At 45.5% G+C, this 24,021-nt stretch overlaps 2 protein-coding genes across 2 annotated transcripts in view; one reads left to right on the forward strand and one right to left on the reverse strand.

The window, feature by feature from the left end:
- Positions 1-6,753, forward strand: part of LOC136153910 (allergen Bos d 2-like) — a 9,469-nt gene extending 2,716 nt beyond the window's left edge. The window contains exons 5-7 of the mRNA XM_065916050.1: positions 1,531-1,553; positions 1,724-1,825; positions 6,602-6,753. Of these exons, the coding sequence (XP_065772122.1) occupies positions 1,531-1,553; positions 1,724-1,825; positions 6,602-6,753 (277 nt within the window). The remainder of the gene's footprint in view (positions 1-1,530; positions 1,554-1,723; positions 1,826-6,601) is intronic.
- A 6,517-nt stretch (positions 6,754-13,270) lies between these two features.
- Positions 13,271-23,314, reverse strand: LOC136153917 (endogenous retrovirus group PABLB member 1 Env polyprotein-like). Its single transcript, XM_065916058.1, has 3 exons — positions 22,015-23,314; positions 14,947-15,029; positions 13,271-13,513 (listed from the first exon to the last, which is right to left on the reverse strand). Exons 1-3 carry the CDS (start codon positions 23,312-23,314, stop codon positions 13,271-13,273), a joined length of 1,626 nt encoding a protein of 541 aa, XP_065772130.1.
- Positions 23,315-24,021: the final 707 nt, after the last annotated feature.

Genomic DNA, 24,021 nt, shown 5'->3' on the forward strand with positions numbered 1-24,021 from the left:
CAATGAAGCACATTGGAGCAGACGTGTGTTAACACGGAGAATTCAGTCTTCATGTGACGGGAGTCAGGGATATAGAAAGTCTGCTAGAAAAATGAGGAAATGTATCCACTGGGGGATTGTATCAGATGGCTTTCTTTTTTTTTTAAAGAGATACACTTATCCCAGAGATCCAAGGAAATCTTTCAGGATGCTCCATGTGGTCCCTGCCAAGGATCACGCAAACAGAGTTGCGGGGTCCTGACACCAAAGTGAACCGAGGTTTAAATCTGAGTTTAGAAAACTCACAGGTCCCCGCCATGACTGCGGTCATCTCCACGACAAATGCTTTCTCCTTTGTCACAATCATGAAAGTGCGGCCTCAGCCTGAACCCCGCACTCTGGAAATAGCACTGGATCACCCTGAAGACTGCAGAGGCAGAGTGGTCTGGAATGTCAGTCATTCCGGCATGCGGCCAATCCCGTGGGTTCACCGCCACATCCCTTTATCCCCTCTGCTATCATATCCTCATCAGGGATGGGTGGGGGCTGTGTCTGCTCTTTGAGGATGACAGAGCATGAGTGTCTCCCTCAGAAGCATGTGTGATCCTGTTACCAAATGTGTCCTGCTGCCTGCCCTTCAAAAGGCAACTAAGAGGCCAGCTTCTTAGAAAGAAAAGTCGGCTTTCGTTCAGAGGCAGACAGCTGGGGGACAGGGTGGACTTTTGTCCAAGGGCTGGCTGCCCCACCCCACAACTGGCAAACAGTGGGGCAAGAGCTTTTATAGACAGAGGGAGGGGCTCCTTGCAAAAACAGAAGTCAGCTCCAAAAGTCACTTTCAAATCGGTCATCAGTGGTCTGACCAGCATCATCGTGACTGTTTTAGGCACAGTTAGTCAACAGTTCCCTATCTTCCCATCTCCTTGAAATCAATTCTCAGAAACATGGGAGCTTCTGCCATGGCTACAGTCTGGTCAGCCTGTATTTAACTTGTCCACCAGGTGGAGCTTTCAGCATCTATAAGACAGCTCACAGGGTATGACCCAGAACTGTATCCCTTATCCTTGGGGAAGAAATACAGGTCCTCGTCTATGCTTCATGACGACATTATTATTATTTCATCTCCTCTGTCTGTTTTCCTTTGCTATCCGACATTCTCAATTTTCTGATTCAACTTATTCTTTGACTACAATCTTTCACAGACAAAAGGCAGGCTGAAAATAGCAGGGGCGGGGCAACGAACATAAGGTCCTACACCGCCTCAATAGGATTAGCGTGCTGTTGAAAACTCCAAATCATTCCCCACCCATTCATTTCATGAGAGTTCATGAAAACCCCAGGGATGCAATTCTAGGATGTAGACAAAGTGGACAGGAAGCATTAGAACTGGGGCTGATTCTGAGTCTCAGACTTGCCACGACCTTCTCTGATGTACCATGAAAAACTACATCTCACCGGGGCATGCTTTAAGCTCACAGCTGAATGATCTGTAGCTCATTCAGTAGTTGCAAGAACTGGAATGTGGTAACATGTTAACTATGTGGATTCTACCCCCACGGACACATCTGAAGACCTCTGTGCACACTCGGGCACGTCTGTAGAAAGATAGCTGGATTTTAGGTGAGGGTGGAGGGCCGTGGTGTTGGTGAGACTCACTAGACAGTACAAGAGCGAGCCACGTTTCTCTCTATAACCTATAAAGGATTCTAACGCACACCTCTTCTGCCCTGTTTGCTATGAAATCCAGCCAGAGGAACCAGTTTCACTCAGGAAGAACTTCAGAAGTATCAGGAGCTGAACAGTGAAAGGGGCATTCCAAATGAAAATATTGAAAATGTCATCGAAACAGGTAAAGCCCCGGAGGAAAACAGGTATCCGAAATGAAAACCCATCACTAGGACATTCGATTCAAAATTCCCATTGGCACAGATAACTTTTTAAAAAGCTGTGATGAAATAATCCTTGGAAACAAAGGCATGTCAATGTTCATTATTCCCCATATTCATTCTCTTTCACAGACAATTGTCCGCCATAAGAACAGAGAACATCAGTTTGGTGAGTAGAAACATAACGCATACAACACTGAGCTGTTTTCAGTAGGTTCACTCTTTGGGGGAGGGGGGTTTCACTGTTTTAAGAATGGGATACATACAAGATGGAATATTACTCAGCCATGAAAAAGAATGAAATCATGCCATCTGCAGTAACATGGATGGACCAAGAGATGATCTTACTAACTGAAGTCAGTCAAAACAGAAAGGCAAATATCATATGCCATCACTTCCATATGGAATCTGAAATATGATTCAAGTGAACCATCCATAAAACAGAAACAGATTCTCAAACACAGACAAAATGAATGGTTACCAAAGGGGAAGCAGGCAAGGGGTAAATTAGGAGTTTGAGATGCACGGATACACAGTAAAATATATAAAATAAACGACAAAGACACAGTGGATAGCAGAGAGAACTATACTCAATGTCTTGTAATAATTCATAAAGAAGAATCTAAAAGGTGTACATTTATGTACAGACATGTATAACGGAGGCTTTGGAGGTGACTCATTGTTCAAGAATCTGCCTACCAATGTAGGAGACATAGGAGACGTGGGTTCTATCCCTGATTCAGGAAGATCCCTTGGAGTAGAAAAGGGTAATAACCCACTCCAGTATTCTTGCCTGGAAAATGCAATGGACAGAGGAGTCTGGCAAGCTGTAATCCACAGATCACAAAAGGTGGGACACGACTTAGCGACTAAACAGCAACAACAAATATATAAATAAACCACTTTGCTGTACTGCCGGAAGTAACACAACGTTGCAAATCAAGGACGTTTCAATAAAAACTAATTTACGAAAAGAACAGGATAACAGAACAGTCCTCCTTGCCAGGCGGCGAGGGATGGGGCTTCCACAAGTGTTTGGATGTAAATGTTCAAACACAACACTGGTCTAGATGCCACAGTGAGATGCTCTGAGGACAGAGGAGGAGGCTGTGTGACGCCCCGAGCTGTGAGATACGATGACCCCCGGTGAATCCCACTGTGAATGAGCGAACCTTGCAGCCACAACACATGCATGATGATACACGAGATGACAGAAGACGTAAGCCGCACAGGTGACAGAGGATATAGTCTCCTCCATCTCAGACCTCTGAATGTGTAACGTAGTGACTCTCAGCCTAAGAGCTGATTCGGGGCTGCTCACATCTGCTTTCACCAGTTCTATGCAATCCCATAGGGCCACACTCACAGAGGGACTTCTGTGAACCTTGTAGGGAAATTTCTGCATTGGTTCCACCATCCACTGCTTCTATCTTCTCTTTCATGCTATGACTAACATCATATCAATCCTAATCAGCTCAACAATGTGCTACTTTTTTTTTTCATGTTTCAAGAAGAAAGCAAAGTTAAGAATATGAGCGGCGTCACAACACTAATGGGTCACAATCATTCACAAGAAGATTACAGACCTTTTCCTTGAAATTGTCATTTCTCTTCTCCCAGGAAGTCAGGACCCATGACTTTCCTATCATGAATCTCCTGTGTTCTTGTTGATGTTACTGGATTTCTAAACTGGTCAATAAACTGATTAACGCACGTATGTGTCAGTGAGGAAATTTGTCATACCTCTAAAGCACAAAACATGTAAATCCAACTATGCAGAAATCAAGTGCACAATGAAGCAAGTGATAACCCTGTTTAGGACTCCTGGTGTAAATCCCGAAAGTGTCTTGGTGAGAAGAGAGAATAAACCACAGATGGTAGTTTTACATTGCTTTGCCTGGATTGCAGTGAGAACAACATGCAATAATAATATACAGTGTCTACAAGTGAACCTATTTTTAACAAAACAGAAATAGACTCTGGTAGACATACAGAGATCAGACTTATGGGTGTCAAGTGGCAGGGGAGGGATCGGGTGGGAGTTTGACATTAGCGGATGTAAACTTTTATATGCAGGATGGAGAAACAATAAGGTCCTACTCTAGAGCACAGAGAAGTATATCCAGTCTCCTGAAATAAACCACACTGGGAAAGAATATCAGAAAGAGAATGTCTGTATAACTGAGTCACTAGTCTGTACAGATCAGTTCAGTCACTCAGCCGTGTCTGACTCCTTATGACCCCATGGACTGCAGGACGCCAGGCCTCCCTGTCCATCACCAACTCCCGCAGTTTACTCAAACTCATGTCCATTAAGTCAGTGGTGCCATCCAACCATCTCATCCTCTGTTGTCCCCTTCTCCTCCTGCCTTCAATCTTTCCCAACCTCAGGGCCTTTTCTAATAAGTCGGCTCTTTGTATAAGGTGGCCAAAGTATTGGAGTCTCAGCTTCAGCATCAGCATCAGTCCTTCCAATGAATGTTCACGACTGATCTCCTTTAAAATGGACTGGGTGGATCTCCTTGCAATCCAAGGGAGCCTCAAGAGTCTTCTCCAACACCACAGTTCAAAAGCATCAATTCTTCAGTACTCAGTTTTCTTTATAGTTCAACTCTCACATCCATACATGACTACTGAAAAAACCATAGCTTTAACTAGACAAACTTTGTTGGCAAAGTAATGTCTCTGCTTTTTAATATGCTGTCTAGGTTGGTCATAACTTTTCTTCCAAGGAGCAAGCATATTTTAATTTCATGGCTGCAGTCACTGTCTGCAGTGATTTTGGAGCCCAAAAGAATAAAGTCTCTCACTGTTTCCACTGATTCCTCATCTATTTGCCATGAAGTGATGGGACCAGATGCCATGATCTTAGTTTTCTGAATGTTGAGTTTTAAGCCAACTTTTTCCACTCTCCTCTTTCACTTACCTCAAGAAGCTCTTTAGCTCTTCACTTTCTGCCATAAGGGTGGTGTCATCTGCATATCTGAGGTTATTGATATTTCTCCTGGCAATCTTGATTCCAGCTTGTGCTTCTTCCAGCCCAGTGTTTCCCATGATGTACTCTGCATAGAAGTTAAAAAAGCAGGGTGACAATATACAGCCTTGACGTACTCCTTTTCATATTTGGAACCAGTCTGTTGTTCCATGTCCAGTTCTAACTGTTGCTTCTTGACCTGCATACAGATTTCTCAGGAGGCTGGTCGGGTGGTGTGGTATTCCCATCTCTTTCAGAATTTTCCAGTTGGTTGTGATCCACACAAAGGCTTTGGCATAGTCAATAAAGAAGTAGATGTTTTCTCTGGAATTCTCTTGCTTTTTTGACGAGCCAGTGGATACTGGCAATTTGACCTCTGGTTTCTCTGCCTTTTCTAAAACCAGCTTGAACATGTGGAAGTTCACGGTTCACGTATTGCTGAAGCCTGGCTTGGAGAATTTTGAGCATCACTTTGCTAGCGTGTGAGATGAGTGCAATTGTGCGGTAGTTTGAGCATTCTCTGGCATTGCCTTTCTTAGGGACTAGAATGAAAACTGAGCTTTTCCAGTCCTGCAGCCACTGTTGAGTTTTCCAGGTCTGCTGGCATACTGAGTGCAGCATTTTCGCAGCATCCTCTTTCAGGACCTGAAATAGCTCAGCTGGTCTTGCCTCACCTGCACTAGCTCAGTCTTCCTCACTCAGCACGTGGTCTCCTGGTGAATACCGCAGGCACACAACAGCCGGAGGCCTCTGCCTTGAGTCCGTTTACCAGGCCAGCCCCCCCCACCCCTTGGTGAGTAATGGGATGCGCCATCAGGGATGCTGAGACAGAAGGAAAAAGCACGTCACGGCTTACAGTGAGCGGGACACAGAAAGAGGCCTGGCCTTTCTGCATTCAGAGCCAGGGCCCCGGAAGGGAGTTTGGTGGGGTTGTTCCAAGAGGGACTGGAAGGATGCAGGGTGTCTGCGTCTCAGGGTCCTATGACTCAGTCATCCACTGCACGCTTCTCTGTGATGCATGCGGCTGGTTCCCCAAACAGATGACCTGAGCAGGACGTCTGATCCTCACAGAACAAGCCAGCATCCCTCAATGTGCACAGCTCATGGTTAAAGCCATCACTGGGCTTCCCTGGTAGCTCTGTGGTTAAGAATCCACCTGCCAACCACAATGATCTAAACTGAGTGCTTAATGGAGGAAGTCAATTGCTGTGCTTTCTTTAAAAATGTAGAGCAAACATCATTATTATTATTTGATGACCATATATCAGAATATTCCCATGACCGAAAAAGTACTAAATTTAAAGGTCATTTGTAAAACTCTATCATGGAAATGAATAGATATTGTCAATAAATACCAAGATGTTTTGCGAATAAACATCAGAACCTAGAAAGTATGTTTGGAATAATGAGCAATATATCCATCAAATGTGTATAAGCATATACAAATATGTATAACACTGGTGACAACAACTCAGTGGACAGGGGTTTGAGTAAAGTCCGGGAGTTGGTGATGGACAGGGAGGCCTGGCCTGCTGCAGTCCATGGGGGTCGCAAAGACTCCGACAGGACTGAGCGACTGAACTGAACTGATTGGTTACTTCAAAATGATGGATCTAAACGTAAAGCTAACTTGCACTAAACTATCAAATACATAAATTATGCCTCATTTTCTCTTTAGCTTCACTAACTTAATTAAAACCATCAATAATAAATGGTATTCTGTTAAAAAAAAAAAAATAAGAAAAGAATCCGCTTGCCCGTGCAGGAGACTCGGGGCTGCTCTGCGAAGATCCCACATGTCTCCCGGAGCAACCAAGTCTGGGAGCCAGAAGTGTTGAGTCCATGTTGGAGGACAAGAGAAGACGCCACGATGAAAAAGCCCGCACTGCAAGGAAAAGAAGCTTCCGCTCCACATGACTACAGAAGGCCCCCACCAAAGCAATGGGAAGAGTCAGCAGAGTCAAAAATAAATAAATAACTTCAAAAACTTATTTTCCAAAAAGGACTGGCTCCTGCTGGCTTTCCGAACCGGTCTCTGAACCAAGTCCGTCTGGCCAGACGCCCAGCAAGTGCAGACGCCCAGCGTGGTGGAAGGTGAGGGCGTCCAGCTGGCACCAGGCGAGGCGATGGGAGGACCAGGCCGCCAGTCCGCCGGGGCGGAGGGTGGATGGTAGGAGATGAAGCTGCAGGCCCTGTCGGGGCGATGCAGCGAGGCCAGAGGGACAGGAGAAATGCATGCAAGGCCTGGCGATCACGAGGATACCCCGCGCGCACACAGAGGCGCGCAGGCCGGGTAGAGACAGCGCAGTGAGCCCAGCGGCGCACAGGAGATAAGGACAAAACCTGCCGCGGGTTCTTCTGTGCAGGCAGGACCGTGCCCCCGCCCCCGCCCCGCTATCACGAGGGTACCCCCGCACGCACACGCACAGGCGCGGGGAGGGGCTTGTGGCGCCAGCCAGCCGCTCAGCTCCACCAGGCCGCAGCTGAAACTCCACTTTCCTGGAAAGACTGCACCCAACCACGCAGCCTTGCAGGCTGCCTGCTGGCTGGACGACAGGTAACTCTCTGTAGGGCTTCGGTTAAAGAGTAAAGCTTTCAAAGAAAAAAAAAAAAAAATATATATATATATATATACACACACACACACACACACACACACACACACACACACACACACACATAGAGAGAGAAAGAAATACTCCTGAAGCCGGTGAGCCTGCGGAGCAGTGCTGTGCATCAAGAGAAGGCACTGCTAAGCCTTCGATCCCAAAGAAAAATAGTCCCGGCTCCCAGCAAATACAGAAAGCCTGTGTGCCGCAAGGAAGATCCAGTCTGGTCAAAAATAAAAATAAATAATTGAAATGTAAAACCACCGTTTAGAGTGCAGCTCAGACAGCAATCTGCCTACAATGCAGGAGACCCAGGTGGGATCCCCAGGTTGGATCCCTGGGTGGGGAAGATTCCCTGGAGAAGGAAATGGCAACTCACTCCAGTATTCTTTTTTTTTTTTTTTCATTTATTTTTATTAGTTGGAGGCTAATTACTTTACAATATTGTAGTGGTTTTGGTCATACATTGACATGAGTCACCCATGGATTTACATGTATTCTCCATCCCGATCCCCCCTCCCACCTCCCTCTCCACCCGATTCCTCTGGGTCTTCCCAGTGCACCAGCCCCGAGCACTTGTCTCATGCATCCAACCTGGGCTGGTGATCTGCTTCACCCTAGATAATATACATGTTTCAATGCTGTTCTCTCGAAACATCCCATCCTCGCCTTCTCCCACAGAGCCCAAAATTCTGTTCCGTACATTTGTGTCTCTTTTTCTGTTTTGCATATAGGGTTATCGTTATCATCTTTCTAAATTCCGTATATATGTGTTAGTATGCTGTAATGTTCTTTATCTTTCTGGCTCACCTCACTCTGTATAATGGGCTCCAGTTTCATCCATCTCATTAGAACTGATTCAAATGTATTCTTTTTAATGGCTGAGTAATATTCCATGGTGTATATGTACCACAGCTTCCTTATCCATTCGTCTGTTGATGGGCATCTAGGTTGCTTCCATGTCCTGGCTATTATAAACAGTGCTGCGATGAACATTGGTGTCTCTTTCAGATCTGGATTCCTCAGTGTGTATGGCCAGAAGTGGGATTGCTGGGTCATATGGCAGTTCTATTTCCAGTTTTTTAAGAGATCTCCACACTGTTCTCCATAGCAGGTGTACTAGTTTGCATTCCCACCAACAGTGTAAGAGGGTTCCCTTTTCTCCACACCCTCTCCAGCATTTATTGCTTATAGATTTCTGGATAGCAGCCATCCTGACTGGCGTGTAATGGTACCTCATTGTGGTTTTGATTTGCATTTCTCTGATAATGAGTGATGTTGAGCATCTTTTCATGTGTTTGTTAGCCATCTGTATGTCTTCTTTGGAGAAATGTCTGTTTAGTTCTTTGGCCCATTTTTTGATTGGGTCGTTTATTTTTCTGGAATTGAGCTTCAGGAGTTGCTTGTATATCTTTGAGATTAATCCTTTGTCTGTTGATTCATTTGCTATTATTTTCTCCCAATCTGAGGGCTGTCTTTTCACCTTGCTTATAGTTTCCTTTTTTGTGCAAAAGCTTTTAAGTTTCATTAGGTCCCATTTGTTTATTTTTGCTTTTATTTCCAATATTCTGGGAGGTGGGTCATAGAGGATCCTGCTGTGATTTATGTCGGAGAGTGTTTTGCCTATGTTCTCCTCTAGGAGTTTTATAGTCTCTGGTCTTACATTTAGATCTTTAATCCATTTTGAGTTTATTTTTGTGTATGGTGTTAGAAAGTGTTCCAGTTTCATTCTTTTACAAGTGGTTGACCAGTTTTCCCAGCACCACTTGTTAAAGAGGTTGTCTTTTCTCCACTGTATATCCTTGCCTCCTTTGTTGAAGATAAGGTGTCCATAGATTTGTGGATTTATCTCTGGGCTTTCTATTCTGTTTCACTGATCTATATTTCTGTCTTTGTGCCAGTACCATGCTGTCTTGATGACTGCGTGGCTTCACTTCAGTATTCTTGCCTGGAAAATGCCATGGCCAGAGGAGCCTGGCGGGCTGTATGGGGTTTCCCAAGAGTTGGACAGAACCTTACACAAAAGTAAGGATACGACCGTACAAACGCACAGACACAGCTGGATACATGTGATTCATGAGGTCACAAGAGTTGGATATAACCTTAGACAAAAACAACGTAATAACTAGGCCAAAGATGATAAGTAAATCCTTGCAGCACACAACAGTGTGAATGTGCTTACTGCCACTGAACCCTACAGTTAAATATGGTTCAAAAATATGTTTTAGTATCGTATGACGTTTACCACAATAAAAGCAAACAAGAAATTCAGGGTAGTGGTTAATCATGGATTACCCCCATGACTGCAGCGTGGCCGCTAGAGTAGAGATACGTGGGCTGCTTACTGCTCGGTCGCTCAGTCTGTCCGACTCTACATGACCCCATGGACTGTACTCCACCAGGCTCCTCTGGGAGGAGGAAATGGCACCCCACCCCAGTGGATTCTCGCCTGGAGAATCCCATGGACAGAGGAGCCTGGGGGGCTACAGTCCATGGAGGTCACAGGAGTGGGACTTAGTGACGGTAAGTAAACCTGGGTTCCATCCCTGGGTGGGTAAGATCCCCTGGAGGAGGAAACGGCACCCCACCCCAGTGTTCTCGCCTGGAGAATCCCAGGGACAGAGGAGCCTGGGGGGCTACAGTCCATGCAGGTCACAGGAGTGGGGCTTAGTGACAGTAATCCACTTGCAGTGCAGAAGACCTGGGCTCCATCCCTGGGTGGGGAAGATCCCTGGAGAAGGGAATGGCACCCCACCCCAGTGTTCTCGCCTGGAGAATCCCAGGGATATTGGAGCCTGATGGGCTGCCGTCTGTGGGGTCGCCCAGAGTCGGACACGACTGAAGCGACTTAGCAGCAGCAGCGGCAGACACGACTGAGTGACACAGCAGAGGCTCCTCTGTCCATGGGATTCTCCAGGCAAGAACACTGGGGTGGGTTGCCATCTCCTCCTCCAGGGGATCTTCCCAACCCAGGGATGAAAACCAGGTCGTCTGCATCAGCAGGGGTTTCTTTACTACCGTATATATTTTATTTCCCAGCACCACCTTCTCTGATGCCGAGAAGAGTCGGCCAGTGGAGACATGTGAAAAGACAGCGGCTGTTCCCCTTCATTGTGTCTCTCCTTACAGACCCTTCAGTGTTCTTAAAAGCGAGCCTACTTAGCTGTCATGCCCTGCAGGGGAGGAAGAAAACCAGTTCAGCCAGTCTGACAAGCTCCTTCCTGCTTCTTACACATTTACATTGATGGCAATCTCTCCGCAGTATCCCCCCTAGGTGTTTATGTAAGATGATTAAGTCCCGTCTCAGGAAAGCCAACTGCCTGCCGGTTTGGAAGGCAAGCCCCAAACTGGAAGTACTCTCATTATGCCCACAGCACAGAGAAGGGATCAAAAAAAAAAAAAAAAATGATGAGATGTTCGCACATGGAGTTCTAATCAGAAGTGAAGTGGAACAACCTACCAACGTGGGCAAGTTCCTCCTGCAACCGAAAGTGGAGTCTGGCTGCTCCCTGCTGCGAAGCCAGTGAAAAGACCAGGTTGCTGGGAAGGAAAGTTTATTTTGGAAGCCGGCAACAAAGGCGAGGGGGAGACCGAACTCCTGTCCAAAGGCTGACTCCCCGCCCCCCTCAGATGACAGTCGGGCGGTAAGAGATTTCATACCCAAAGGGAGGGTGCCCACGGACAAAGAGCAGGCAGCTCTGACAGCCACCTCGAAACTGATCGCTGGTTGTCTGCTCACCGTCATCCTGACTGTTTCAGGTACAGTCAAGCTTGAGTCCCAGGCCCCCCGTTCCCGCTTCTTGAGGCTAGCTCTTGGAACTGTGTCACCTGATGTCCTGGCTGCAGTCTGGTCATTGGGTGCTTAACCTCTCCACCTGCTGAGGGTTCTGGTAGCTCTAAGACAGCCCACGGAACGTGGCTCAGAGTATCGTCTGCAGCCCTTGAGGAGGAACTGAAGGTCCTTGGCTTTGCTTAATGACCATGAAGAAGGAATTCACAGGGCCTGGACTCCATCTCAGGCCCGTCCGCGCTGCTCGTGCGCGGCCACCTCTCCAGTGGACTCTGAGCTCTGTGCTTAGCGCCTGTGGGAATGACAATGGAAGCATAAGACCCCCTCCGGGCAGGGGAACCTTGAAGATCACATCCAGGTTACTCACTGCCCAAGAGAAAACAGACACTAATCACCCCTGCCTCCGGATCGGAATGTAACCACAGGCTTGTCCGTTATTAACTGGCTGGAATGTAACCGCCGGAACACATAACACGTGAATGATGGGGTTATTGTATTTACCCTTCCTTTGTAAGCCTCACGGGATTTGGGCTGGAGGGTTTGGACACGTACACATGGGGTATAAAAGATTTTCACAAATGCTGGTCGGGGTCCTTGGCTAAGAGGAGACTCTCTGCCTTGGGCCCGCTGGTGTAATAAACTGCACTCCACTATCTGCAGTGTCCTTCTGAGTGAGTTTGTTTCCCAGAAAGCGTGGCTACAACATTTGGTGCGTTGGCCGGGTAACTCCTCGCTTTGAGGTGACAGGTCTCATTTGAGGCCACCCCGAGGCTTTGTAGCTTGAATCTCCTAGAGGGGGGAAGGCGCCTCGCCCCTCTAGAAGGATTCTGCTTTTCAACGCCCGGAGCTTTCACGTCAGCAGGTAGTGGACGGCAGCAGGGGAACTGAGCGCTCAGGTGAGGAGGAACCCACCCAGCAGGGTGGAAGAGGGGGCCTGATCACCCCCCTGGGAGGGACTAGAAGGAGCGGGGACCCACAGGAGCCTGGAAGAGGCAGGCAGCGATTGCTTGGTACACAGGTCGACGAGCGTGCTAGGGTTTAGGAAGGAAATTTGTGAAGGTCATTTAGGAGGTGTGTCCACGCTGTCTCGGGGAAAATTATTACCAGTGATTGCCAGGGGATTTTTAGGATAGGAAACTGGTCCTTGTGTGCTCGTATTCTGCCCTCCCCCAGGAGGTGTCCTGTCTGCTGTGAAATTCTTGATCCCTCGGAATTGTTAGGCTAGAAGGAGGGGGATACAGAAGTGAGTATGAATTGACTTTTCCGGAGATGGCCTGGGACATGGGATATTTTAACCCATCTGTGTTTTCAAGCCCACCAAGGCAGAATGGACTTTAAGGGAGAAACAGTCTTGGACCATGTGATGTTCTGGTTCAGCTGTGCTGACCGGCAGGTGAAGACAGGCCGATCCCCCTTCTCCCTCTGGGGTCTGGCAGGTAAGGTTCTTCTCACCCCAATTAGGAAGGAGGCAGAATGGCAATTTAAGTGTCACTGAGTGGAAATATGAGAAGTACATAGGGTACTGAGAACTTTGTAGACAGAACGAAAAGGAAAAGTACAAGAAGGTCTGAGAAGGTAAGCAAGATGGGGGAAAGTGAATCTAAGGCAACTGTGTTGGAGTGCATGATTAAAAATTTAAAGAAGGGATTAGGAGGAGACTGTGGGGTGAAGATGAAGCCTAACTGCCTTCACATACTCTGTGAGGTCGAATGGACCCCTATGGGAGCAGGATGGCCACCAGAGAATACTGTGAACTTAAAAATAGTGGAAGCAGTCTATACAGTAGTCACAGGAGAGCCAGGATACCTGGATCAATATCCATCTATTGACTCACGGCTAGGGTTAGCTTGAGACCCTCCTACTTGGACAAGGTTCTGTATCCAGAAGGGAAAGGGAAAAATATTAATGGCACAAAAATTGACTGATGATAAAAAAGGAAATTCTACAGGATTTGGATGGGGATGACCTGACCCCTCCCCCATGCTGGATAATGACACGCCTGCCTCCCAGGGCTTCACCAGGACCGGAGGCCACCTTAATGCCCGATCCAGGGCCAGGTGAAGTTCTGCAGCAGCCGCTGCTCCTCCACCAGCTTTCCCGGAGTTAGTAGAGCCGCCGTTTGGGCAGGCTTCGATCCTGGTGACAGAAGCCTCTGGCCAACACTTCCACGATCCGGCTCCAACCGAACCGCCCAAGCAAACCCGCCTCTCCCGGTGAGTACTGACAAGAGGGGGAGGGAGACGCTGCAGTTAAGCAGAGACTGCACTCTGCCAGAGAGCTGGAGGGAACAAAAGAGAACAGACAAGAGACTTACAGTGCTAGCTGCTGCTCTGGGAAAGTCTACCTCGGGCCCTCCAGAAAACCTCATCTGCCCCAGTTGAAGGGACAGGACAGTCCTTCAACTGGCCCCAAGGGAGGCCCTGGGCCCGTTACAGCCAAACCAGTGTGCCCGGTGCAAGCTTTTGGTTGCTGGAAGAATGAATGCCCTAAGGCAAGGAAGGAAGAGGAAGCTCCCACAGTTGTGGGGCTTGCTGACTTGGAAATTAACTAGGGCTGCCAGGGCTCAGAGATATCAGGTCCCTGAGAGCCCATGGTAACCGTAAAAGTGGGGGACCAAAACATTGACTCCGTGGTGGATACAGGAGCAGAACTGTCGGTACTACTACAAAACCTTTGGCAGCACTGTCCCAGAACCCCTGTTGGGAAGAGACTTGCTCTGCAAACTGGGAGCAAAATGGAAACTGCACACTGCATACAGGCCCAGAGTTCTGAGATGGTGGAATGAACCAACCTGACACTTAAAGAGACCCTCCAAGTGGATCAGGGAGACTGACTGCTCCTGAGTGGACTTGCTTCCAATGGCTCTGCTCAGACTCAGCATGACCCCACAGTCCCAAGGCTATTCTCCATACGAAATTCTGTATGGGAGGCCTCCTCCCATAATAAAACAGGTGTCAACAAATTTGCCTCAGGTGAGGGGGGATAGGATTTCACAGCAGATGGAACTGGGTAAGGTAATAAATCGGGTAACTAAGTTTGTACAAGAAAGGGTGCCGTTCCCCTTGGGGAACAGATTCATGAGTTTACACTTGGTGACCAAGTATGGGTCAAAGATTGGAAACATGATTTGCTAGCCCCTGGTGAAAGGGTCCTTATGTTATTCTAAATACCCCTACTGCAGTTAAAGTTGCAGGTATTGTCCCTTGACCCATCACACCAGAGCAAAGAAGGCATACCACGCTGACCCGGAGGACGCCGAGTGGACCACCCAGAAGGACCCCACCGACCCACGGGAAACCAAGATCACTCTGAGGAGGAAGAAGAAAACGAGGTCCCAGACGAGTCCTCTACAGGACGGAGCTGGGTAAACGACTCCTGCCTCACCAATGCAGTTCTGAACTTGGGTATGTGGGGCTATGCCCCTGTCAGTAATGGACAGACTCCCCTGGTGGGTATCGCCACTCCGTTATGGGGACTTTATACCACTGTGCTCCTTTTTAGAACAACAGAAAGGAACTTTCCTCTCTCTCACCAACCATAACCTTTCTTTGCTCTCCTGGTGTAAGAAGAAGCCATTAATGGGCCAGGGACATAGGGTTACATTTAACATGAACACCAGCCTTACAGAGATAACAAAGGCTTATACCTCATATATGAAAATTAAAGAGGAAAAGGGCCCCCTTAACAAAAGGGGGACAGGTCTCCCAGTACCTTGAGCAATACTACCAGGTCTGGGATGAATATTTCTGGATGACTCCTGAGAAAGGACAGTTGACTGCCCGTGCTACTATTTGCTGGGAACAAAAAGAACAGAAATTTGGATTTGGAGACCGTCCCCTAGACCCAAAAGAATTGTTGCCTTGTAAATTTTGTGACCCAGAGGTTGATAGCATTCTCTCATGTGGGTGGCAGGAGGGCTAAGGTACAATATATCTCAATAAAAGATGCCCGTTATGGAAACTAAGAGCATCAAGAGGGGGGAATAAAGAAGGAATTCATAGGGCCTGGACTCCATCTCGGGCCTGGACTCCATCTCAGGCCCGTCCGCGCTGCTCGTGCGCGGCCACCTCTCCAGTGGTCTCTGAGCTCTGTGCTTAGCGCCTGTGGGAATGACAATGGAAGCATAAAACCCCCTCTGGGCAGGGGAACCTTGAAGATCACATCCAGGTTACTCACTGCCCAAGAGAAAACAGACACTAATCACCCCTGCCTCCGGATCGGAATGTAACCACAGGCTTATCCGTTATTAACTGGCTGGAATGTAACCGCCGGAACACAAAACACGTGAATGATGGGGTTATTGTATTTACCCTTCCTTTGTAAGCCTCACGGGATTTGGGCTGGTGGGTTTGGACACGTACACATGGGGTATAAAAGATTTTCACAAATGCTGGTCGGGGTCCTTGGCTACAAGGAGACTCTGCCTTGGGCCCGCCGGTGTAATAAACTGCACTCCACTATCTGCATTGTCCTTCTGAGTGAGTTTGTTTCCCAGAAAGCGCGACTATAACAACTAAACTATTATTATTTAGTCTGGCTGGACCATCGTTAGGGAAATTAAGTAAATAGTCTTGTCGAGGCTTCAGAGGCAAAGCAGAGCGGGCCTCTGATCTTGCTTCTAACCCGCCTGGACACTGCTTGCAACACCACAGACGAGATGGGGCAGGAATCTTGAAACTTGTGGAGGGGTCCTGGGGTCCTGGCCAACCAAGCCCCAGGCTTTACTACATGCTAAGTTTCGCAAGACAAAATAAACGGCACTGACATGAAACCAGAGCTGCTGTGTGCTTACAGACTGAGGATACGGGTGTGGGTGTGTGTGTGTGTCTGTGAGTGTGTGGGTTTGTATGTCTGTGTGTGTGCATGATTGTGTGTCTGTGTCTGCATGTGATTTCTCCTTGCGTGTGTGTCTGTGTGTGTGCATGCACGCATGCTATTCTTCTTGGTTCTGGCCTGAACACCGCGGGGACGACTCTAGTTAATGGGGACAGGTCACTGCAAGACTGCACACAGACTCCACACATGCTGAACTTTACAGACGTTTCTCTAATAACCTGACGAGTGAAGGGGTAACTCTTCTCACGCACAGAAGGATTCAGAGTTTCCATAACTCGCTCATTATGCCAACAGGAAGTGGGGGTTTGGTCAAGAGACGGAAGGTGCATGAATTACTGAGTCAGGGAGACAGCTGCTGCCATTTAATTCTTAAGAAATAATTACCAGTCAGTAAACACCTAACCACGGTTCCCAACACCCTAGATCCTTGGCAGACTCTGCTTCTTGGCAGAAAGGACCCATTTCTGCCTTTAATATTGTGCACAGAAAGACTTGCACAATAGATGTGCAAAACTTTTTTAAACTCTGGAAGGTACACTAATTAGCCAAAATTTAAAATAGCTGGAATTCCAAAACATATTTAAAGATTCACATAACGGAGGGAAGGCCCACATTTCCTGCTTCTGAAATTCTTCACAGAGAATGAGACTATAAATCACTGAAACATGTTTTTTTTTTTTTTTTTTTTTTTTTTTTACCACACATGTATATTACACTACAATGAATTTACTAGGGTATTCATATAATTGAAAAAAACACGAGGACTTATTTCCTTTACTTAAAACTTTATGTTTGAAACTGTATATCTTCTTAGGTTATTATTAGGTTACGGGGGCTACTCTGATAGCTAAATTAGTAAAGAATCCACCTGCAATGAGAGAGAACTGGGTTCGATTCCTAGGTTGGGAAGATCCCCCAGAGAAGGGATAGGCTACCCACTCCAGTATTCTTGGGCTTCCCTTGCGGCTCAGCGGGTAAAACAATCCGCCTGCAATGCAGGAGACCTGGGTTCCATGCCTGGGTTGGGAAGATCCCTTGGAGAAGTGAACGGCTGGCTGCCCACTCCAGTACTCTGGCCTGGAGAATTCCACAGACTGCATAGTCCATAGGGTCGCAAAGAGTCGGACACGACTGAGCGACATTCACATACTACCATATCACATGCTACCATCTTCTTAGGCTGAGGGGTGAACAAGTCTCAAGCTTTTACTCAGCTACGATTAATGTTTGTAAAGCTTGCCTCTTTGTTCGCAAACTGTGAGCCCTGAAAACACGGCAGCCTGGAGAATGAGTGTCCAAGTAACGACGATTCTAGTTCATGCAGTCTCACAAGGCCCCACAGAAGTCTCTAGGTGATGGGGAGGGGCTTGTCTTTCAGAATCTAGGGGAAAAGGGTTGCTGAAAGAATGGCCTTAGGGGCTTCCGTGGCGGTCCAGTGATTGAGAATCCATCTTGCAATGCAGGGGTCGTGGGTTCAATTTCTACAGTTCAAACTACAGTCCGTGTGCCATGGCAAAAGACCCCGTATGCCACCACGAAGACGAAACACAGCCAAATAAATCTATAAATAAATACTAACAACAACAACAGAAGAAAAACAAATAAATCTATGAATAAATATTAACAAAAAAAAAAAAAAAAAAGAACATGATGATGATCTCAGACCTGGGTCCAAAACATAGCAAACCTAATGTCTTCTTGTTTCAGATAGGTCCCCTGGAGAAAAAATCAGTAGAAGTATATAATAGGGTAATGATCTACAAATGGATAAACAATTCTATTTTCACAAGTTTATGAACCGTGAACAGTTGATGCTGTTGACACAAATCTGGAAGTCTGGGAGTCTTCACCTATCTCAGGAAATTCATGGTATCTCCTTAAACACTAGCACTGAATACATATTTTCTGGCTTGAGGCTAGGTCATGCTTTTTGCAGGTCAAACTCCCGGAGACAACCGCCCTCTGCTCCAACAAGCCAAAGACATCTAATTACAAAATACCCTGTTTTACATGTGTTTGTCTATTAGCAGGCATTTCCTTTTAGCTTTGCTTCACTCCCGTCCGCCCACGTCCCATGCCAACCATTAACTGCTCCTCCAGTTCAACAGCAAATGAGACTGTGTCCTAGTCCATCTGGCTGTCTCCCACAATTTAGGACCTTCTGTTAAGTGTTCTGTAAGTGGCTACAGAGAAAGGCGTTTGGACAATTCAACTAATAACAGTTCCCAATTCCATCATCCTGGGAGCAGCCACACTGAGTCAGACCCCTTCAATGACCAAGATGGGGGAAAAAAAAAAAAAAACAGAACAGGCTCCTATTTTTTGTTAATTTATTATCTCCAGGGTGAACGATTCCTTTCCAGGCACCTAATAAAGAGAAGTATCGATCAACCAACCCACAAAGAAAAAGGTAAAGTGGTTGCATGCTAAGTCACTTCAGTCGTGTCTGACGCTTTGCGACTCAATGGACTGTATTCTTTGAAAGGTGAAGTCTTAACCACTGGACCACCAGGGAAGTCCCATCAAGTGGGTGCTGTTTCTCAGACCAATTTCAACTGTGAAAAATCAAAATTGTCTTTTTAGTTACCAAGGGCTTCCCTAATAACTCAGATCATAGAGAACCTGTCTGCCAAGGCAGGAGACGTAAGAGATCTGTGCTCCCTCCCTGGCTTGGGAAGATCCCCTGGAGAAGGAAATGACAACCCACGCCAGTATTCTTGCCTGGAGAATTTCATGGGCAGAGGAGCCTGGTGGACTATAGTCCATGGGGTCACAAAGAGTCTGACATGACTGAGCGACTAACACAACACAAATTTCCATTTTACTTCACTTTTATCCTAAAATAAATCTAGACAGTGGGTGGCAAAAATGAAGTCCACATGGAGTGACTCAGCTGCTAGCTCCAGATACCTAATAAGTCTCCGTGCTTACTTTTCAGCTGACTTGTACCTATCTGTAAATGTCATAATTTCCAGGAAAACATCATGGTCTTAATAACCCACCTTTCTGGAATGAAAATGAAAGTGGTATGACGAAAGATACTTTTGGGTGACTGTTGGAACATTTTATGCTTCAATGATTGGGTTAATGGTCTCCTATTTAGTCTTTTTTTTCTCCTGACCATTGAAGTAAAATACTGAGAACATTTAAGAGTGACTCTCTCCATCATTTGTGTGAGTGCTAAGTACACAGAACAAAATGAAAATGAAGAAAGATATATGTCTGCAGATATGGAAGACATACAATGTGTACATTCCTATGTGTACAAATATATGCTGTTACTTAATAGAGCTTCTTAAATAAATCTCTCACTTTAATGCTTTTAGCAGTGTGCATGTTTGTTTCCTTCTCTGACCTAATTATCTTTACCAAAACTGAACTAATTAAACTGAGTTTCAAGAATTTTAGCAAAGAGAAGGACAGGGAGAGACAGAGTCAAATGAATCATAGTGTTGCTCTATAAATACTTCTCTGTAAGGACGATACAAAGGAAGCAACAGAAAAAGAAAAACTGGATCATAAAAAATTGCGCTCAAGTCTGAAACAGATACAGGATGGCCCCATGAACCCTCACACTTGGCCAGGCATGGATAATTGAACCTCATATCAAAAATTCTTAAAATCACATTGAATAATGCAATAATTATAAGTATGATGGTTAGTATGTTTTATAGGTAGAGAATGAAAATGACGCAAGGATGTATGTACACTGCAAAAAACACTAAAACTCTCTGTATGTGTGTTAGTCATGTCTGACTCTTTGAACCCCATGGACTGTAGCTTTTCAGGCTCCTCTCTCCATGGGATTCTCCAGGCAAGAATACTGGAGTGGGTTGCCATTCCCTTCTCCAGGGGACCTTCCCAAGTCAGGGGTCAAACCTGTGTCTCTCGAGTTGCAGGCAGATACCTTACCATCTGAGCCACTAAGGAAGCCCTAAAACTGTATATGGTTGAGTTTGAAATACATTGTTTGGATTTACCCATCAAGATAGGTATGTAAGTAAACGCTGTTCTAGATGTCTTTCAGCTCCTTAAAAAAATAAAATAAAAAATCACGCTTTTGAATGCAAATATATTGATCTTATTTCCCGGAAATAAAACCTGAACACTGGGTTGTAAACGCCTACCAATATTCCTTATACCTATGAAATCATCATTTCTTACTCCAAGTGCTTGTTTTAAAGTTAAGAGGTCCTATTTAAAACGGCTAGGGATGATGCTTTATATACTGAGCACTAAAACAGAAGTTATTTTGTATGTTGTGTGAATAATCAACATTATAGCATGAATATAGGATGTTAAATGGAATTTTTTCCCTTTTCTTTCTTATGTAGTACAACATAATATATACATTTTTTACATAAAACTCACGCAGTTAAATAGGAACAAAAGAAAAGTCTGTCCCTACTTTTAACATTCTCAACCACCTAGAAAGACTTTCATTATTTATCATCTCACTGTAGATATAGACTAGATATTAGATATGGACAGACATGACGCAAATATAGAAGGTGGCAGTGATGATAGCTAAGTTTTCTACAGATTAACATTCAATTATTACAGTTTTACTCATGGAAACACGTGCACTATAGACACACACACACACACAAAAAAAAAATGTCATGATAAAAAATGTTTCCAGTGATGATTTGGGACTTCCTTGTAAAGAATCCGTCTGCAGAAGACCCAGGTTTGATCCCTGGGTCAGGAAGATACCCTGAAGAAGGGAAAGGTAACCCACTCCAGTATTCTTGCCTGGAGAATCCCATGGACAGAAGAACCTCGCGGGCGACAGTCCATGGGGGTCACAAAGAGTCGGACATGACTTAGTGAGGAAACAACAATAATGATGATTCAGTTTTAAAAAAGCAGTGTGCTAAAGATGTTGCTGAAGAAATGTTTGAATAGCAGCTGCTATGACATTGAACGGTAATAGGTTTGAAAATGGAAGAAATTGAAATCTGAGAATTAAGACCATCTCTGAGGCAGAGGACACATATAATATTAATCAATATAGGTCTTGCATATATAATGAGCAAGAAAGTATTTCATAAGCCATGAAATACATAGTTAGGAAGTATCAGTTTTTTCAATAATCCGAAATGGGTCAACCTAATATTAAACTACAAAAATAAGACTAACCTAATCCAGCTTGAAGTTGCCCTGGATGAAACCTTAGCAGTCCCAACAATGGGCCTTGCCACCTACAAAGAGGCCTGATTTTGCCCACCATATATATTCACACATTACATGCTGCTGTTGCTAAGTCGCTTCCGACTCTGGGCGACCCCATAGACGGCAACTCACCAGGCTTCTCTGTCCCTGGGATTCTCCAGGCAAGAACACTGGAGTGGGCTGAAATTTCTTTCTCCAATGCATACACGCATCCTAAGCCGCCTCAGTCATGTCCGATTCTGTGCAACTGCCGGGACCAGCCGGCAAAATGAACACGTCCCGACCGCAACCACACGGAAGCCTGAGGAAAAAAAAAGAATGATAGTAAAGGATGGGGTCGAGAGGGCTGAATGCTCTTTAGGCAAGTCAGCTATTTTATTGAGTAGAACAGCTACCTTTATACTAGTACAAGCAGAAAACATAATTCATAAAAAATGCCATCTGGTGTCTGTCAGATCAATACAATTCTTTGTTTTAAGTGATTGCAGAAGCTTACATCTTGTTTTTCGCATTCCCAAAATAAACTACTAAGTGAAGGTCACTACTACATTTTTCTCAAGGAAGAACAAAGGAGGCCCAGCAAATATTTTACTACTTTATCATGGGGTGGCGGGACAGGGAATGGCCCCCTTCAAGGCCTTTTCCCAGGGCCTATTTGGGCCTTGAGCAGGCCGGCTCCCCGCATCTCCCCCTTTTTTATTTATTAAAGGCCGAGCCTCCCTACTCATTCCTCAAGAAAAAGCAGACAAGGTTATTTTATCAAAATACGGGAAAATTTCACAATTCTTTCAGTGACCAAATTCATAATGCATTGTAAAATACATGGTCCACAACAAAGAAAACAGAATACAATAACAAGCACTGTAAGCAGGTTTTTCCACCAATCACTCATAAACCAGGATTTAACTTGCTCCCAAAAAGAAAGGGAGGAATCCTGCATGGAAAGTATTTGATGTTGAAGATCATTTACAGCATCAGACACATTGGAAGATAAATCTGGGATATACACACAACATTCTACTTTTATTACAGCACAAGTCCCACCTTGGGCAGCAGTGATAATGTCTAGAGCCATGCGGTTTTGCAAAACAGCTTTTCTCATTTGTCTCTGTTCTTCATTTAGAGCCTCAATAGCCTTTTTAGTGTCTAATAAAGCTTTTTGAGTAAAATTAGTTAAGGCATCTACATGGGCCATTATATCGGCCGTCCCAATAGAGGGAACAAATACTGCTGCCAAATAATCATACCAATGAAATACAGATCGAGTCCATCGCGCTCGCAAAAAGGGAAGGTTGGCAGGGTTCTTGATGGGCTCATGACTAATATGACCAGGAGCAAACACAAATCCAAGACTGCATCGTCCTACCCAGCCTACAGGCAGCCATGGCCAGACATTAGGGCCACAAATCCACTTTGTTCTGTTAGGAGCAACCCATCTGATGCCTGGGTTATAAAGCCAATCAGATCCTGGCCAAGGCGTGGGTGTTTTGACAGAAAAGGTAACATCAATTATGCGTTCACACAAAGAATTAGGAGTAATACCCATATGCTTTAACAAATGTCTGCCTAAATTTTTTTCTCCAAGGTGGGGTTGATGTTCTCGTTGTTCCCAGCAAATGTCCGCTCGTTTCAGCAATTGTCCTTTTTCTGGGGTCATCCAAAAGTATTCGTCCCAAATCTGATAATAGTCCCCAAAATATCGGCTGGCGTGAACTTGTCCTTTGCTTGAGGAAGTAGCATACTGATTAAAGGCAGCAGAAATTGTCCCAAGGCTTTGATTGGCATTAAATCTAATCCGGGAGTCATAAGGTTTCGAATTACACCAGGTCAAGGCTGTAATATTAAGAGAATTAAGGCTAAGGTGAATCTGTTTATACTGTTTTAAGAATTCACACACCGCAGGTAAATCTTCCCGACTTATTGGCAAAACCCACCATGGTAAACCATTTACAACTGACAAAGGCATAGCAGTGCATACCCAACAAGCAGAGGCATTATGAGAATCAGCATAGGAATGAGCCCAAGAAAGAAAAACATTTCCTTCGGCTCTGGGAAATGCTTGATTCATAACAGTGCATGCTAATGCAAGCACCAGATAGGATAGAGAAATGTGTGGATTGGTTGTATCTGCAGCAATGCAGTTGTTGATTTGTTGGCAGAACATTCTTCTCTTGTGTCTGCATACTCTCCATTCGAGCAGTCAGCGACCGTCTCCGTCTGGCGTACCAGCCTCTCCGGGAGCCAGCGCGGTGCTTCGGCATCCTGTGGAAAAACACAAACATGTCCCCGTCCCCATATCAAAACAGGGTCAGGGCCATGCCATTGATTAGTAATTGGATCTTTCCACGTCACGAAAGGTTTGTTGGTAGCGGCTGGGGACCAGAATCGCTGTGCCGCGGTTTTTCCTTCAGAGTCCAAATTTAAAAAATTAAGAATGAAAAGGGCATGATGTAAGTAATTATATGGTGTGAGGGGATATAACTCCCCCTTCTTTAACTTTAAAAGCTGATGTTTTAATGTCTGATGAGCTCGTTTAATGATGCCTTGACCTTGGGGATTGTAGGGGATGCCTGTTTTAAGAGAGATAGAGAGACGGGAGCAAAAATTAAGAAAAGCGGCAGAAGTATATCTAGGTCCGTTGTCTGTTTTGATGATCTTTGGAGTTCCCATAATGGAGAGTGCTGCAAGGCAATGTGCGATACAATGTCGAGCTGCTTCTCCTGTTTGTAAAGAGGCAAAAATATATCTAGAAAAAGTATCTATATTAACATGAAC

This window comes from Muntiacus reevesi, chromosome X, assembly GCF_963930625.1.
Source record: "Muntiacus reevesi chromosome X, mMunRee1.1, whole genome shotgun sequence".
NCBI lineage: Eukaryota > Metazoa > Chordata > Mammalia > Artiodactyla > Cervidae > Muntiacus > Muntiacus reevesi.

Excerpts from the sequence above, each read along its gene's own strand:
- LOC136153917 (XM_065916058.1), bottom strand. The coding sequence starts at position 23,314 with ATGAATCAAGCATTTCCCAGAGCCGAAGGAAATGTTTTTCTTTCTTGG. Across the intron at positions 15,030-22,014 it reads AAGAATTGTGAAATTTTCCC|CAAATAGTAGCACGGGCAGT; the intron begins GTATTTTGATAA and ends TTTTGTTCCCAG. Across the intron at positions 13,514-14,946 it reads ACCTGGTAGTATTGCTCAAG|CTCTCTGGCAGAGTGCAGTC; the intron begins GTACTGGGAGAC and ends TGTTCCCTCCAG.